The sequence below is a fragment of the Puma concolor genome, chromosome E1 (assembly GCF_028749965.1).
Source record: "Puma concolor isolate L17-30 chromosome E1, mPumCon1.1.hap2, whole genome shotgun sequence".
NCBI classification, from domain to species: Eukaryota; Metazoa; Chordata; class Mammalia; order Carnivora; family Felidae; genus Puma; species Puma concolor.
This window is the reverse complement of record NC_141680.1, coordinates 18,140,503-18,159,573: the sequence shown is the minus strand read 5'-3', so window position 1 is coordinate 18,159,573 and position 19,071 is coordinate 18,140,503. Positions and strand designations below refer to the sequence as shown.

Below are 19,071 nucleotides of genomic sequence, written 5' to 3'. Positions count from 1 at the left end.
TAGTTAATAGCCATCTTACAGTCAATATAGGTAGGTCTACTTTTGCCGACTGTATTTTCTAGTTCTACCTTTTTTTCACTTGTATTTGAACAAGAAAGCACACAGAAAGCAACTCAAAATAATTTAAGAGCTTGCTAGTTATATTCAGGCCACAGCTGTGTTAGACAAAAGACCTGGCCTAAGTACAAGAGAGAGGTGGAAGGAGGAACAATGCTGGGGGGAATCAGGGAAACCTACGTTTAATCTTGCCACTTTCTAGCTTACATAATAACATCTCTCACTTATATTAACTAGCAAAGTAGATGGGAAATAGGATGCAATTCAGCTACAGGGTTCTGAAAGCCCAAATGTATTAGCTATTAGTTCTCCAGACTAAAACTTACTTTATTTCAGGTATTCCAAAGCTACCACATTTTAATATTTGGAAAAGCACACAATAATTATAACCAATTTAAAATTTTTGAAAATTCCAAATATTCCAGATGTGGATTATTCAGTCCCTTTGCCTTCTTGCTATTCACATCTTACACTTGTAGTTTATAAAGGAAGCTAATTTGCTATTCTTAAGATTTTTTTTTTTAACGTTTATTTATTTTTGAGACAGAGAGAGACAGCATGAACGGGGGAGGGGCAGAGAGAGAGGGAGACACAGAATCGGAAGCAGGCTCCAGGCTCTGAGCCATTAGCCCAGAGCCCAACGCGGGGCTCGAACTCACAGACCGCGAGATCGTGACCTGAGCTGAAGTCGGATGCCCAACCGACTAAGCCACCCAGGCGCCCCAAGATTTTTAACCATCTATTATTTCAGAGAATATACAGACCAAATAAGGTTTCTAAGACACCTAGTATTTTTCTGAACCATGAATTTCAGTTCTTGGGCTACCACTTGTCTACCACACAAAACAGATAAAGACTGGCTACAAGTGGAAACACCTATTCATGTTGGTTTCCTAGATTAAAAATATTTATGTTCTTACTTTCACAGGAGGGAAAAATGTAGTTTCTTCACCTAACAAGTAAAGAGTATTTTCATATATTCTTGTTTCACTTATAGTGTTTCCCCAGATATAAATAATTCAAAATACAAAGACTGTTCACTTGGTAGGTGAACTATTCCATATTATTACCACCCAAACATAACCCAATTAGTCATTAGTACTAACATTTTAGGTAACCTAACTATTCTTACCTTGCTTCTGCAAATTCCAAACAGATTCCATTTCTGCAAAGAAAAAAAAAAAAAAAACAGGCAGATTATTTTATACAGTAAGTTTTACAGAGCAAAGTTTAAAGCTATGCTTTCCACTCTAAACCTAAAAAATCTAGACTGGTTATTGCCGAGATAGAGGTAGGGTTGAAATAGCACAGTTCTGCTAAATCTCAGACATGACATTCTTATTCTCTTGGAATTGTCAAGAAGTATTCTTCAGATTACCTTAAGGGTTGATTATAGATAGTCAATAATTATCTGAAATCAAACTACCAAGAGAGCAATTCTGTCTACACAAATAGCAAAGATATGCAGAAGAATTCTATAGATAAAATATTTCCTATAATAGCTCATTATTACTAAAAACGAGGTTAAAAAAATTTTTTTAATGTTTACTTATTTTGGGGAGAGGAGAGACAGAGTATGAATGGGGGAGGGGTAGAGAGAGGGAGACACAGAATCTTAAGCAGGCTCCAAGCTCCAAGCTGTCAGCACAGAGCCCAACACGGGGCTTGAACCCATGAACCATGAGATCATGACCTGAGCTTAAGTCGGATGCTTAACCGAGTGAGCCACCCAGGTGCCCTTGAAGTATTTTTTGGCAACCCATCATAACCCAATGAGCTACCCAAGTCTTCTGAATGAAGCATCCAAATTTAATTAAGTATGATGCTTAAAACACCTTATTAAAATTTTACCTAACTCTTTGCTACAGGCAAGTGGTTCTGTTCTTCAAACTACACCTACTCTTATTTTCTTTTTTAATTTTTTTTTAAGTTTATTTGAGAAAGTGAGCGAGCATGAGCAGGGGACAGAGAGAGAGCAAGAGAAAGAATCACAAGCATGCTCCACGTTGTCAGCACAGAGCCCAACACGGAGCTCGAACTCACAAACCCTGAGATCATGACCCAAGCTGAAACCGACAGTCAAAAGCTCAACTGACTGCACCACCCAGGCGCTCCTACCCCTACTCTTATTTTTAACCCATAAGGTCAAAATGCTAATCCATACTCCTTTATTAGTAACACACAATCCTCATTTGCTCCAATTCCATTCAAATATGATTATCTACAAAGTGCTTATTACTTTGATATCCCACAGCAAAGAAAATATGTACATGACCAAACTGTAGTGACGGAGAAAAAGCAAGAAAAATTGTATCTGGAAGCATACCAGAAAGCTTCACAGATGGCTTATTTGAAGGCTTGATGTGTAAGACAGAAGATGACTATTATACCACAAGCACCTAAGAATTGGGACTTTGAAAGGAAATACCCTATTAAGAGATTTACAATGTAAACAAAGACAACTTAGTAGGAAGAATGAACTATAACTATGAGAATAAGTGCTCTTCCCATGGCCATACAACTACCATTTTATTTTATTTTATTTTTTTTTTTTTTAAACGTTTTTTATTTATTTTTGGGACAGAGAGAGACAGAGCATGAACGGGGGAGGGGCAGAGAGAGAGGGAGACACAGAATCGGAAACAGGCTCCAGGCTCTGAGCCATCAGCCCAGAGCCCGACGCGGGGCTCGAACTCCCGGACCGCGAGATCGTGACCTGGCTGAAGTCGGACGCTCAACCGACTGCGCCACCCAGGCGCCCCACAACTACCATTTTAAAAGACAAAAAAGTGATTTTATTCTCTATTACTGGATTCTGTGTAATTGTTTTCTATACAATTTATCAGTGACCAATTGCAGTTAAAGAAAAATAAAACTGAAGCTCATTAAGAAGGATATATCTGGACATAGGTTACAGTTAAGGTACAACATAATCCCTCCCCAGGGCTAAAAGTATATAAATCTAAAATTATTTTTTTATTTTATGTTTACGGTTGGAGGCAAAGAATGGTAGAATCACATTCTCCCTACTTCCCTGTACTCCTCATCATATTCACTCCTAAAAACACTTTTAAAGTTTTGAAAATTTATCAGAATTGGATGTTTGGACCAATAGGTTAATTATTCAAAAAAATCAAAGTAATTATCCAGATAAAATTGCATTCAAAGTATCACAACAAGTGCCTGATAAAACAAAAACCGGGAAGTACTTCACTAGTTGTCACTTGGTCCAAGAGCTTAGATGGATGTTATGGGCTTTAAATCGCTGGGCACAGGCCCATCCAAAGATTGGCAGGAAAAAGTCTCCTAGGTCTAAGGAGAGAGAATTGTAATCAATCTAATCAGGAAAAAAGAACATAAATCAGAAAAGGCTATTCTAGTCATGGCACTCATATCTATCACTTTAATATAATTTCTAATTCTATTAGTGTCAGACAATTAGGAATAGTTGAAATGGTCAGTAGAGCTGTTATCCTACAAATTTCTGTACCTCAGAAGAGCTTTAAGTCCAAAGATAAGTAAGCCTTTCCTTTGTTGACCTATCTTCAAAAAACTAATTCAACAAACATATTTTTTAGTGAAAGTACAGAAATCTCACATTTTGCAACAAATTCCCAAGTTCTGTATGCATCAGTTACCTGATGCTCATTGTTAAGTTTGCTTAATGTAAAAATATATTATTTAGTTGTATGTTTAGAAAAACAAAAACTTTTCATTTTAGCCCCCTAAGCTGTAAAATATGCTTTTCTCTTCCCCACCACAAACCTCAACCTGCCCCTTCCCCTCCCATCTTTTTTTTGGGGGGGGGAAGGGGACAACACTCAAGATTGTCACAGTAACAACTATACTACTTTAAAGGCAAGCATATAAATGTTAGAGTAAAAATGAAAATAACTATTTGCAGTCACCCAATTTCTTTTTTTTTTTTTTCAACGTTTTTTTTTTATTTATTTTTGGGACAGAGAGAGACAGAGCATGAACGGGGGAGGGGCAGAGAGAGAGGGAGACACAGAATCGGAAACAGGCTCCAGGCTCTGAGCCATCAGCCCAGAGCCCGACGCGGGGCTCGAACTCACGGACCGCGAGATCGTGACCTGGCTGAAGTCGGATGCTTAACCGACTGCGCCACCCAGGCGCCCCGCAGTCACCCAATTTCTTTATTGGATTGAAGAGGTTTCCTTAGCTTAAACCAGAACATTCAGCTTTAGGTTTTAAATATATAGATTTTAAATGATTTCTGGTAAGAAAGTTTTATTACCTTCAAACAGGGCTCTGGAATAGTGAATTTGATTATGCCTTTTGAGAAAAGGAAAGAGCCATATGACCTAGCTAAAAATTAGCCATGGGCCAACTTAGCTTCTGGCCAAGAAATAAATCAGCATTATCTTAAGTGTTGAACTGAAAAATGAATGCAATTCCCCTTCTAGTTATTTAATATTTAATACTTCTATAACAAGTAGCAACTTGATTTCCTTGATTAGAATTACAAGTTTCCATGAATCAAAAAGAAAGGGAAATAAATTAAATACTATTTGCATGTTTACTTGCTACCCTTAAACAACCTTACTAAGGCTAACAAGAAGCTAGTAAGAGAGAATATATAGGAAAGAAGTAAATTACATTTTGCCCTCTTTTAAATTACAAGTCTTAATGCAGATTCTAAATATAAAATGAGTTACTCTGTGTAACTGTTTTAATTACCCTAACAGAAAGAAGTTGAAGAATAAGATACATCCAACTATACAAAATCATTACACAGTAATTAATCTTTCTACTTTTAATAATGCTCCCCACCCCTGGTCTTTAACTTCCCAGTTTTTGTTAGAGTTGGATCCCAGTACCCAATTATGCAAATAGTTACTGAAGAAAATTTAACATTCAACTTTCTAAAGCAGATTACTTTCTACAGAGCTCCCTACCATAAATGTCCAATAACCTAAAAATCCTAAATTCTAAGTGGATTAAAAAGTACTATTTAGGGGCTAGGAATATAGACACAAAAACAAAGGCTCTGCCTCTGTAAACTCCGTAGAATATACAACTTTTCTAGGTAGAAGCATCAGCATGGACAAAGCTTGGTGATATTGAAGTATGAGGTGTGCTAAAAGCAGGGGGTCAGCAAAACTGACTTCTGTCTTTGCAAATAAAGTTTTATGGAAGAGAGCCACCTCCATTTTACATATTACCCATGACTGTTTTTGTGTACAAGGCAGAATCAAGTAACCAGAATTCCAAGGAGAGACCCTATGGCTCACAAAGCCCAAAATATTTACTACCTGATCACTCACATAAAAAGTTTACTGATCTATGCTTTAGTGGTCACAATTAATTTAGTAAGGCTGAAGTCACTAAGACAAAAAGATTTAGAAAAAACACTATTCAGGAGCAGAGCTGAAAGTCACTAAGAATGAAAGATTTACACACAGATAAATGCTATTCTGCTATTCGGGGGACAGCACAAAGGCACAAATGAAGGAAAGTTTACTGTTTAATCATATAGGTGAAGGAAGTCACTGAAGAGATCTGAGATTATTGTACTAAATATTAGTAATGACTGAAGTTTCAACTAGAGAGTATGGATGAAATGACAGTACAGTAGTCCTCTCCCTTATCTGCAAGAGATACATTAAGACCCTCCCCTCCAGTGGATGCCTAAAACTGCAAATAGTATCACACGCTATATATACTAAGTTTTTTCCTATACATACATACCACATGCCTATGATAAAGTTTAATTTATAAATTAGGCACAGTGAGAGATTAACAGTAAAATAGAACCATTATAACAATACACTGTAAAAAAAAGTTACATTGAGTGTGGGCTCTCTCTCATTGTACTGTACTTACATTCTTCTTGTGATGATGTGAGATGAAAAAATGCCTACATGATGAGATGAAGTGAGATGAATGACAATAGGCACTGTGATGTAGCATTAGACTACTACTGACCTTCTGACGATTCAGAAGGATCATCTGCTTCCAGACCACAGTTGACCGTGGGCAACTGAAACCGCGGAAAGCAAAACCACGGATAAGGTGGGACTACTGTACAGAAAAAGAGCCCAGTAAATGTTACTGCAAAAGTGAAGAAATTAGGACAGCTGTATTAGAGATGGAAAGGAAAAAAATGGATATGTTAGAGACAGGATCTATATAACCTAACAATCAGGGTTTGGAATTCCATTTCATATACAAAGAATTGGGAGCGGTGATGCTGAATATACATGGTCTGAACTCAGAGTAAAAGCAATTGAAGTTTCGAGCTTAACACACAGCAGCAGAATTGGATGAGATTACCCAGGAGTTTGAGTAGCATGAAAAGGAGACCAAAAGAACATAAACCTTTGAGGAAAAGAGAATGATATAAGGAAGGTTATGCTGAAGATGTACAAAGTAGGAAAGTGGGTTGTTAAGGAGATGCAAATTAGAGAATTTAGGGAGGGAGTGTTCAACTACTGCAATCCTTACTCAAAGTTAAGACACTTAACTTTCTAGTCACCCTCTTTTTTTCTAGCCAGATGTCACTGCCTGGTTCAAGCAATGGTATCTTACAGAACATTTCTGCAGTGTAATCTTTTAACAGGCCTCTCTTGCCCTTAATTGGGCCTTACCTTCTATCTTCTACACCATGGCTAACACTCTTTTCCTCTAAAACTACAAACCTGAGGGGCGCCTGGGTGGCTCAACTGGTTGAGCGACTGACTTTGGCTCAGGTCATGATCTCACAGTTCATGAGTTCAAGCACTGCATCATGCTCTGTGCTGACAGCTCAGAGCCTACAGCCTGCTTCAGATTCTGTCTCTCCCCCTCTCTGTGCCCCACCCATGCTCATGCTCTGTCTCTCAATAATAAATAAACATTAAAAATTTTTTTTTAAATAAATAAAAATACAAACCTGAAAGTGACCAAAACACTTCAGTGGATTCTCACTGCCTACAGGGAGAATGAATCTGTTTGTCTTGTATTACATTTCTAGCACTGGACACAGGTGTACATCAATAAATTGGTTCCACTTCTTCTGAGTCTTGACTAGCCTACCCTGACCCCACCACCCACCTTAAGGGTTTCTCTATGTTCCAAATGTATTTTATATATTTTTTCTACAGAGCCATCACACTAGTAATATATTTCTTTCCATGTATGTTTTCCTATTAGACCTTAACGACATGAATCCTTATTTCATCTAATTATCACGATTGCTTTGCACAGAGCTTGGTGCCATATGTGAATATTGATTTTGAATGAAATACCACTTGTAAATCAGTCATCAGGAAGTAATAATAGAACAAAGTAGTATTAGGTAGGCCCATTTGAAACTGATATTCAACCTTCTGTGACCTACAGAAAGTCATTTCATATGGTCCAGTCAAAATTTCAGCTTTTAATTCTTCAAAGAAAAAGACAAGCTAAGAGGGTTAAAGCCAACTTGAGGCTTATTATTATTATTTTTACTTTTAAAAAGCACAGGTTCCCCCTCACACACACCAAAAAAACAAACAAACAAACAAACAAAATATATAAGGTCAAAAAGAAGACTCCCATAATTAAGTATCCCCAGATCAATTTACTATGGATCTTGCCTTCCAATCCTTATTCAAGCCATTTAGATCAAATTCTGTAAAATTCAGCAGGGGTAGTGACATTATTAAATTCTACTTTTCCCCCTTCTATTCCAGATTTACCCAATTTTTGATGATTACTGGCTATCTCACCACCATGTTTTTTGCTCTTCTGATTTCCTTTCCCAACCAGTCCACTGTACCTCCCTATTCTTTTGCAAAGAAGGCTGCCAGAAACTTCTCACCCTTTCCTTTTCCATTTTGACTATACCCATAGAGAATGAACAGCTTATTTTCTTTTTTAAAATAAATTTTAGAGGTGCCTGGGTGGCTAAGTCAGATGGGCCTCCACACTGACAGCAGAGAGCCTGCTTGGGATTTTCTCTCCCTCTCCCCAACTCACATGGGATCTCTCAAAATAAATAAATGTTTAAAAAACTTAAGTAAGGGGCACCAAGGTGACTCAGTTGTTTAATCGTCGACTTCAGCTCTCAGATCATCATCTCATTTTTTAAGTTTGAGCCCCACATCAGGCTCTGTGCCAATAGCACTGAGCCTGGAGCCTGCTTCAGATTCTGTGTCTCCCTCTCTCTGCCCCTCCCCTGCCTGCACTCTGTCTTTCAAAAATAAACAATTTTTTTTTTTTACTTTTTTTTTCAACGTTTTTTATTTATTTTTGGGACAGAGAGAGACAGAGCATGAACGGGGGAGGGGCAGAGAGAGAGGGAGACACAGAATCGGAAACAGGCTCCAGGCTCCGAGCCATCAGCCCAGAGCCTGACGCGGGGCTCGAACTCACGGACCGCGAGATCGTGACCTGGCTGAAGTCGGACGCTTAACCGACTGCGCCACCCAGGCGCCCCTAAACAATTTTTTTTTAATAAAATAAACTTTAAGTAACTTCTATTCCCAACATGGGGCTCCAACTCATGACCCTAAGGACTGACTGAGGTGCATGCTCTACCAACTGAACCAGCCAGGCACTCTGGTAACAGCTTATTTTCAAGTAAATTTGACTCAAGTACTTAGTTAGAAGTCATCACCTTTTCAGGAGATGCTTAATGAACTCTTCACCCCATCAATTTCAATCTTACATTCCCAATTTGGAGCTAAAGACTAAACAGAACTGTCTTGACCACCTCTAAATACATACGTTAGAAACTTGGAGCTTGAGGGGTTTTGTTCATTTCTACTGCTATACTTATTCTAATCCAGTTTACTTTTAAGGTAAAATATCAAATTCAAGTTGCTCGGAATGAAACTGCTACTACTAAGATACTAATAGACAATTTCTGCTGTTATAGCATGGATGGTTACTTCCCTCACCTTCAGGAGGTAAGCTACTAAAATCTGAGGATTAAATTTTACCTTCCATAAATTCCTGGTAAGCTACCTTTTTGAATAATACCAAAGTAAATTCGTAATTATTACACTCATAAAACACACTTAATGAGAAATCAAGCATCTTATATAGATACTAAAATGGTTAAGTCACTGGCAAAAGAAAGGATCTCACAACCATATTAAATTACTTGTTACAAACATTCCTATATGTCCCATATTAGAGAGGACGGAAAAAAGGATCCTTCCCCAATCTAGGAAATTGAACTAGGGCTGAAACCAAAGTCAAATCTGCAGGCAATTGTTAATAAGATTGTAAGATAGCTGTGATGCCATAAGCAATCATGGAGCAAAATGCAGTAAAGGTGAAAATATTTCTTCAGCATTGTGTTTAAAGGAGAAAATTTAGTATTCAGATTCTATGAACAAAAGTCTAAACTGTATACATAATCCCCCTCTCCCTTTTATGGACTAACCATAACTTGCCTCCTGTCTCATCACACCCTGTACATATAAGAGGTATTTACCAGTTTCTTCATTCATAAACCCAAAAACCTTCTTTTTAAAAAGTAAATGTTTATTTTCAGGTAAATAATACATTCACATTGACTGCAAATACAAAAGGGAAAACCTTTTGTCATTTCTCTGCCTGAACTATTTATTCCAAGAGTTCATCAGAAAAATGGCTTTCAATATACCCAACAAATTGGCCACAATAACCTACCAGAAAGCAGATCTGTAAGTCAATTACTTAATACTAACTCAACTTTTATTTTTATTTCTTAAAGTTTACTTTTTATTTTGAGAGAGTAAGGGAGTAAGCAGGGGAGGGGCAGAGAGAGGGAGAGACCGAATCCCAAGCAGGCTCTGTGCTATCAGCAAGGACTCCAGTGCAAGGCTCAAACTCATGAACCGTGAGATCATGACCTGAGAGTCGGATGCTTAACCCACTGAGCCACCCAGGTGCCCCTCAACTCAATTTCTGAAACACTGTAGTACAATCTGATAGAATAAAACAAAGACTGATATAGTTATAAATTAGGAAACTCAGGCTTAAAAATGACAACTGATCTTTTCAGGTACACAGGAACTGGGAATAACAGTGTTAAAATCCCTGTGTTTAAGTTACTTCCATCTCACCAGCCTATCACTGATATTGAGCAGCTCCCCCACTGCCTCCAGACTGATCTGATGATCTGGCAGCAACTTACCTTCCTTCTCTTTTCTATTTCCTCACCACATCCAAAGCGGATCCCTTCCAACATTTACATCTACTCAGGTTCTCCAACTTATCTATTATCTTCCTCTTCTTTGCATTTCCCCACCCATCAAAACCCAGTTTAAATGATGCTGCGTCAATGAAAACATACCCTGCCTGCACTTACTCTTCCCACCTTTATTCCATTAGAAATTCTCCCTCCATTGAAAGCTTCTAGTTATTTATATCCACGACACTCAAATCTTGCCTTATAAACTTGTGTATTGTTTTCTCCTCTACTTAAGCTCTTCAAAGAAAAAGACTCACCCTGTCAAAATCTTCCTCAACTAAGCAAAGTACTTTGCCTATAATAAGTACATCTTAAGGGAAAGGAAAACACACACACACACACACACACACACACACACACACACAATTATTACTGCACAACTGTGGCAGAGGAAAGAAAAAAAGGATTAAGCTGATGAAAGCTCTCTAGACTCAGGAGTTCCCAATCCTAGCAGGCAATTAGAACCACCTAGAGTTAAAATACATTTTTATTCCAGGGTGTAGCCTAGATCTAGTGAAGCAAATAATTTATGCCAATAACCTATGGAAGTAACAGAGAAATAAATTTTTAAAATTTCATGTAGTAGCTTAGTGTTACCTCAGGGATATTTTATACTAGATAACTTTGATGTTAACTCACCTCAACTATCAAGAATTATCTTACCATATTCATCTCCCTCGCATCTCTATATGCTGGGTATAATTTACCTATCAAATTATCTTTTTTTTTAAGTTTGTTTATTTATTTTGAGAGAAAGAGCAAGCACGAGCAGGGGAAGGGCAAAGAGAGTGGGAGAGAATCCCAAGCAGGCTCTGCACTGACAGACCAGAGCCCAACACAGATCTTGAACTCAGGAAAAGCGAGATCATGACCTGAGCCGAAACCAAGAGTCAGACACTTAACCCAGTGAGCCACCCAGACGACCCTCAGATTATTTTTTAATGAATATTCCAAAATAGCAAGATGTTAACATAAATACATACACACACACACACACACACACACACACACACACACACACACACAAATAAATGCTTTTTGAATACTTGATAACCTTCAGTGCAGTATTAGGCATGATAAATCAACCCGTTTAAACGAACACTTTGACCAAACACACAACTCACATCAACCTACCTTATTTCAACAGACTTGGCTTCAAATGACTTTTTCAAATCAATGACTTCAAATGATTATTTCAAAATCAAAGATTCACCTCAAAAAGTTAGGGTCTAATGTTAGAAGCCTTTGAAAGTAAATGTTTTAAAGAAGGCAACAGTTCTGTCTTGGGTATGTGCATTAAAAGCCATCACTCTAACATAACTAAAGTGTCAACTAGCAAAATGTTAGGATACCGGGAATTTGTTTTTGAAACTCCTACCAAAAGAAGTGTGAAGGTAGATAGGTGAAACAAGAATGACAATGCTATTTAAATGTTCAGGCTGGATGAGGAGGCCACTGGGGTTCGTTACAGGTTCCACTTTAGAGTATAAATCAAATTTTATAATCAATTTAAAACTTAGAATATAATTTTTTTCATAATCAACTTAAAAAGGTATCACTTTAAAGTTTGCCTCTTAAGTGCCACTTGAAATCAAAAGAAAATAGGACCTACATCTCACAGTCAATATTAATACTGCTATGTAATGGTACACTATTCCCCCAGGTAATAGAAAGATTAACCCTCTTGTTTCTTAAAACTTTACACCATAACGTGTCAAAAGGTGAAAGAAAAATCCCAAGAACTAGAATTCTCATCAATCCCTTTTTTATGCCTCATTGTATCTTTTTTTCATCTCAATTATACTGAACAGATTTTTAAAAAATCTGCAGTACTTCTAAGGCTGCAAATAATGTTTAACCTAAAAAATGCAGTATTCCTACAGAACTGATACCAAGCACGTTCTTACCTATTTCCAAATAAAATTGAAGGACTTATTTTTGAAGTTGGGAAGTATGCAGAGAACTTCCATTTCTAAGCTTAACTTTAACCAAGAGATTACTTTTGAACATTTAAAGAAAAGACTACACTGAAGGTACAAGAAAATACAGGTGGCCCTTTTAAAGGATATTCCAATAAGCCCAACTGATTATTACCTCCTTTAGAGTTTAAGACAACTTAAAAATAATAAGCCAGCCTTCACTTATGAAAAAGATCTTCAGATCTTCAAAAGGTTGTGATTTAAAACAAATTCAAAGAAAAGAGAAATTAATGACCTAATGAACCATCCACATTTGGCAGTAATTCAAAGAACCTGCCACTTTGGGACCTAACTGAACTGAACATTATTTGTTGGGGGTTGGGGGGAGGCTGGGCAATCAATATCCAAATATAAAAGTCAAATTGATGCACTCAACTAAAGCAAGTATTTCAGTAATGCCAGCAAAACTAAATATAAACTGCATCCACATTGAGGCATTTAGCTTATCTAAATACCACTGATTTCACATCTAGTTAGCCCATCTATAGGGAAAACGCACACAGAATACCTAGTAATAAATAGAAATTAATTTCCCATTTAAAAAGGCCTGCAATTCTTCATAATAAAAATCCATATAAAACCACCAGCCAACCATTTAAGGGAACCTGTCCCAGAATTTTTCGCATGTTGTGGAAGAACATAACCAGATATCCTCTCAGGTTCACACAATGACCACCAGTACAAAATACACAGGTAAAATTTCCCAATGGTCTCTGGAGGGCAGATGGCATGGAAAATAACACCAAAAACACCAACTCCCCCAGCAGGATTTAACTTATAATTGACAAGTCTTAAGAAACTAAGCAATTGTTTTGCCTTAACTTTCCTAAAAACATCCATTTCCTGGTTAACTCATTTACTTCCAAACAGCAGTGCTGGAGAAAAAGTTAAGACAGGTAATTTCATCTGCCAGGATTTCTGCCCCTAAACGGCCACAAGGCAATACTACTACTTACTCCCATTTTTTAAAGGAAGAAAAATAGAAAAAGTACATCTGTTCATTTTACTAAATGTCTTCCAGTTTGCAGATAAGGAAAGGTATGAAGAGAGGTAATTTGCTTAAAAGTCACATAAATAGCTTTGTTATTCATCTCTGAGGCAGTGATTGTTCCAGGGAAAATATGGGAATTACCTCATCTCCACTTAGCTGATATGCTGCCCCTTCCCTGCAGTTCCAAGTCACTGCCTAAATGAGCCACTGTTAAAAATCGGAATGTGCAGCATGTATTAGGTGTGTGTCTGCACGCGTGGGGTATAGATTTCTATTAGAAGAGGGAGAGATGGAAGTGTTCCCAATAGCACTGAGGTTTTAAACATTCATTAAACCTCATTATTTGCTGTAGGGATTTAAATAAGTTATACCATACAGCAAATCTTTAAGATACAAATAAACCATATTCTCAAAAACGTATTCGCATGGAACTTGAAAGATACCGGATTCCTTTCTTAACATAGGCTTTGGGGCTATGAAAAGTACAGACCCCAAGAGCCTGGTTCCTACAATGCTCATTGGGCTTGCCACTGCAGTTGTCTAAATTATTTTCTAGTTCCCATTCAGCACCCAGAAAAAATAGTTTGACACTCCATCTTTTTGGACGACTCCTCATTTTACACAAATTAGAAGAATCAAATGAGCTAATAAAGAAGTGTATGATATAAAAAGCAAAAAAGAGGGGACATCTGTTCAAAGAAGTTTTAAAAATAACAAGAGAAAATATAATGTCCTCCCTTTAGGCACCACCCCATTCCTCTTCACTATTTGAAACAGGTAGGAAGTCAACTATACTTGTAAATATGAAAAGAAACGTTTTAAGTCGAAAAAGTGAACATTCCTTCTAAATAGTACTATTTCCAAAGACCCTGAATAGTTTATCAACTGCTTATCCATGGTTATTCTTAATTTAGTTCTGAGTCTTGAAGAATTTCATAGTAATTTCCAAAATGCACCCTTAACACAATAGCTTATAAATGTATACTAAATTGAGCAGGAAGAATCTTCATATAGGAACAAATGAGTTACCTTTAGTGTGATATACAATAGCAGCCCTCAGGTCAAAAGAACCCCAGCTATCATTTCTTTCTAGGCCTCTCTGGTATCTCTGTTCTTTGGCGGAGCCTAACAAAGTGTTCGTAGGAGACGCCAGAGGATTTTGATTTTCTATCTCGTAGTCCTTTGAGAGAAACACTAAAGCACCTTGACTACTGGTGTCTGCTTTTTGCAGATCACCTATATGACTGGGTTCCAAGGATAAGGCTCCACTCTCATTAGTAGTCCCAGATTTTAAAATGCTACCCAGAACTTGAGGACTAGTCCGTTTTTCCAGCTCATAAGCCTTGGGAAACACAGGATGCTCAGTTCCTGAGGGGATTATTTCAGCACCCTGTGAAACCAAAGTGGCAGGATATTCCCCTTGAAATGTCACCTCCATCACTTTATGATCTGATGATTTCCCAATAACAGTCTCAGGGCCAGCACTGGGCTCATTTATAAAAGATAAACCCCACTGATTCTGGAAGATATCCCCCAGGTTTTGCTGATCTGTCTGAGAGGGTAGATCCACTTGTGCTGTGCTCAACAGCACAGTTTGCATATTTGAAGGATAGATGAAAAGGCTAGATTTAATTTGTTCAACAGCTGCTGAAGTCAGACTCATGTCCTGGAGAACTGAATCAGTCCCAGAAGAGATGGGTGTTAGAGTATTAGCAGCAGTAGTTAACAGTGGCTGACCCCCTGGAGAATACACACTTGCATCAGTCCCTGCTAAAACAGGCCCATTAGAAAAGTTGGCCGAAGTAACAGATTTCAGCGCTGACATTGGGACCTGGGATAACCGACTTGAAGACTGGGTCTGAGTTTCCCCAGCAGATGACGAAGAGGATGAAGATGAAGATGGTGACACAGAAGAGTTCTGTACAGTTTTGTTGAGGTTTTCCTTAACTTTGCTTGCATAACTTATTTTAGGAACTATTTTAGCACTGCTATTGTCCACTGGAAAAACTGGGGGTGGTTTAAATAGGGTCCAAGAGTCCTCTTTGGAGGTAACAGCAGAAGCGTGTTTTCCTTTGGGCCGATCATCAAACTTTTTGCCGCTCACACTGGGTTTAATATCAGAGCTTTTCCGCAGCATATCACCCACAGCAGGTTTTCCTCGATTTGTTCCTCCAGGCCCAGTTTCATACTTCCAAATGGGCTTCGAACTATCTACTCGATTTCCCTTTTGTTCACTGTAGTCAGGCTTGAAAGTTTCAAGTCCCTGTTTTAAGGTTGGGACACTGGTCTCTTGTTGCATTATTTTGTCCTGCACTAAATTAAGGTTTTCACATCCCTTGGCACTATTGCGCCTAGCTTTCCTTTTTTTAGGAGTGGTATATCCGCTCTCAGATCCACTACCATCATTATCTGCTCCTTTGCCCATATAACCGTTAGTAATATAGCCAGAATTATTTGTTACAACACCATTTGGAATTGCTACAGTATCGGTCTTCTCTACAGACTGGTTCTCTCCAGATTTATTTTCGTAAGACTTCCCATTCTTTTTGTCCATACTGTTCTTCTGAATGAAATTCCTGGTTTTAATTCCTGCTTTCCCAAAGGTGTTGGCCTTTACAGTCTGCTTCAGATTAGTGTCTACAATTTGTTGGTTGCCATTGAGGACCCTGGAAATAGGGTTGGTAGCTTCATCAGAACCCAGGCTCTTTAAAGATATTTCTCTTTCTCCAGCATTACCATTTAGTTCACCATAGCCTAGAAAAGGGGAAAAAGAAAGGTTTTGATTTACAATTATAAAACATAAATTACAGTACTACCTGACATTTAAAGACTATTTACTATGTGCTAGACACTATGCTATGAGCATTAGCTTTACTATGTTTATTATTTCACAACTATGAGAACACTTGTCACCCCATATTACCGATTAGAAGTCTGCCAAGCAAGAAACTGAACCAGCTGGGATTCAAACCGAAGTCTGAGGTCAGAAAGAACAAGACCTCTTAAGCAGTATGCCATAATATCTCTCACCTAACAAAATCAACTTCCCCACTGTTCTCACAAGGCTGCTATAAAAATTCCTTTACAATTAACATCAGAGCTACCCTCTGGGCACAAATCAAGTTATACTGATACAGTAACTGTATGTATTTCAGGGAAATTAAAGAATCCCTTTCTATGAAACCACAAATGACTGGCAGTCACCACAAGCAGTTTCTACTGCATTCTGCTGAACAAAAATCTAACAATTGTGAACTTTTTCTAAAGTAGTCTTGAATCTATTTTGACAATTCCCAGACATTAGATCATACTGTTAATGTATGAAACCAGACCACTATGTACCAATATTTCTAACTCCTGTAAGATATATTTTCTTCATTTTACATCTGGGTAAAAAAACTCTCAGAGAAATTAACTTGCCTAAGTCAGATAACTGGAAACCTGAACTCCAGTCAGCCTGGAACATGGTTTTCTATCACTAAGTAATACTTCCTACACAAGTGATGCTGTAATAATTACTAACAAAACTACAATGAAAGGTATCTAATTTAAAAACTGCTACGTGTTCAAGCGTAATTTAAGACCTTCAACTGCCATAAACAGTTCATCACTCTACATTATTCAATTGGTAACAACCATTCCCATTTCCCTACCAGTAAAATAGAGACATTACTTATCTACCTTTTTATGAAATGTTCCCAAAAGCATTTTGAGGTCATTAGAAACATAAATAGAAGGATACATATTCATTTAAGGCAGCTTTCAGAAGGGTGTCCAATAAGACCAAGTTAACTTACATTTGTCACTTTCGTTCATCCTTGTGGTCCTTTAGCCTATGAAGGCTAAAAGGCATGTGAACTTGTATAGTCTTATTTTGAAATTTTGTTTTAATTCCCAATTTGGTATAGATATAACCCATAAAAGCTCTTTGTCCATTTTAAAAGCATAAGGGATCTAGGGGCGCCTGGGTGGCTCAGTCAGTTTAGTGTCTGACTCTTGGTTTCAGCTCAGGTCAGGAGCTCACAATTTGTGAATTCAAGCCCCAAGTTGGGCTCTGCACTGAGCACGAAGCCTGCTTGGGATTCTCTCTCTTCCTCTCTCTGTTCCTCCCCGGCTTGTGCTTGCACCCTGTGTGCTCTTTCTCTCACTTTCAAAATAAATCAATGTAAATTTGAAAATAAAGGGAAAAAAAGCATAAGGAATCTAAGATTTTTTTTTTAAGTTTCAGAATCACTGCTTCAAAAGAATGTGATATGGAACAGAACATATTCTGGGAAGATTCACAACAGGATTTACTATTAATTTTAAGGCACTCATTTTGTATCAGAGAAAGGACACTAAAAATGAACAAATAAGGGCATTTTATTCCACTGTATTAACTTTCAGAAAATAATTCAAGAAAATATACTTAAGGCATAATCATTCCTAAGTCTGAACCATACAAAACTTGTACCATAAAATAATTTTGTTTTAAAATTTGTTTTAGAGACAGGAGCATGCACAAGAGAGCAAGCGCTCGCATGGTGGAGTTGGGCAAGGGAAAGAGAGAATCTTAAGCAGGCTCCACCCTCAGTGTGGAGTCCCCATGAGGGGCTGATCCCACAACCCTGAGATCCTGACCCAAGCTGAAATTAAGAGTCAGACACTCAACTGACTGAGTCACCCAGGCACCCCCACCCCCGCCAAATAGAATAGAATAGAATAGAATAGAATAGAATAGAATAGAATGGCTGCTGAAAAGAGCTTTGACAGTCAATCAAGTCAAACTTTTGGTGGAAAAATTCTAACCACACAACTACTGAAGAAAGAAACTACTAAAGAAGAAATCTCTGCTTAGGTAGGATGTTTTCTGAAAGGTTCTTTTTTCTTTAGAGAAGCAGCAAGTTCCTAAACAGGAGCTCTCAACGTTAACATATACAAGTTTACCTGTATACAACTCTAGACCAAAAAGAAAAACATACCATTTAACATGCTAACAAGCTAAACAAAGTTTTGTACTCTTGAGCCCATTAGTCATAACTTTCTCAAAGGTAAGTAAACAGTCTTAAACACAAAAAAATTCAGTGTCCAAATTGACTTGGACCAAAGCCAAATTTTTTAAGTGAACCAGGATATTCTTTCCTAAAATTACTAGTATTTAGTGGCTCCGATATCAGAAATCACCAATTTTGTAACAGCTCAGAGCCACTATACTCCCAAGTTTTAATAGCAAAAAAACATTTTTTCATTTAACTACTTAAAATTTTTTCCATGGCAACTTTGTTGGTATGCAAAAAGTGTACCAGAGACATTTTCTTTTTAAAACTTAGGTATTTAAGAGAAATGCGACCACCACAGAATTACTGAGAGAAATCACAGGGCTCTTTGCACTTTTATTATTTAGGTTTGCCATGCTAATACTACTTCAAATGGACTGTGCAAAACTTGAGTCCTGATAAATCTCGCTTTTGGATTAGAAACCGAAATTAGTGAACACATTTGGCCCTCTCTTGCGCCCTCTTCTGGATAAAGAAAACAGGTTCCTCTTTATAGGTTTGTGGGTAATGGGTCATAAAAGCCCACTTCAACATACAACAGATATATTTCAAAAACCCTCCTAAGTTTTCTTAGTAAATTAGCATCATACATGTTGAAGCAACAGTATTGTGACCAGGCCACACACATAAAAAACTGTTCATCCCAAATTGTTTACATTCTCTCAAAACTGCCAAGCCCAGTTTCCCCTCTTTATTCTCTTCCAGGACAAGACCTACTGATTTGAAGGACGCCACCTTGAATGGTTCAGGGGCTGCTTCTATACGTAGAGACAACAAAATAAAATTTCCGAATCTGAACAGTAATACTGTTTGATCTTCCAAGCAACGATAATAAAGCAA

The 19,071-nt window shown here is 37.7% G+C and overlaps 1 protein-coding gene across 1 annotated transcript in view; it reads right to left on the bottom strand.

The window, feature by feature from the left end:
• Positions 1–19,071, bottom strand: part of NUFIP2 (nuclear FMR1 interacting protein 2) — a 31,125-nt gene that overhangs the window by 9,562 nt on the left and 2,492 nt on the right. Inside the window, exons 2-3 of the mRNA XM_086686454.1 lie at positions 14,225–15,949; positions 1,190–1,222 (exon numbers count right to left, since the gene is read on the bottom strand). Coding sequence (XP_086542580.1) covers positions 1,190–1,222; positions 14,225–15,949 — 1,758 coding nt within the window. The remainder of the gene's footprint in view (positions 1–1,189; positions 1,223–14,224; positions 15,950–19,071) is intronic.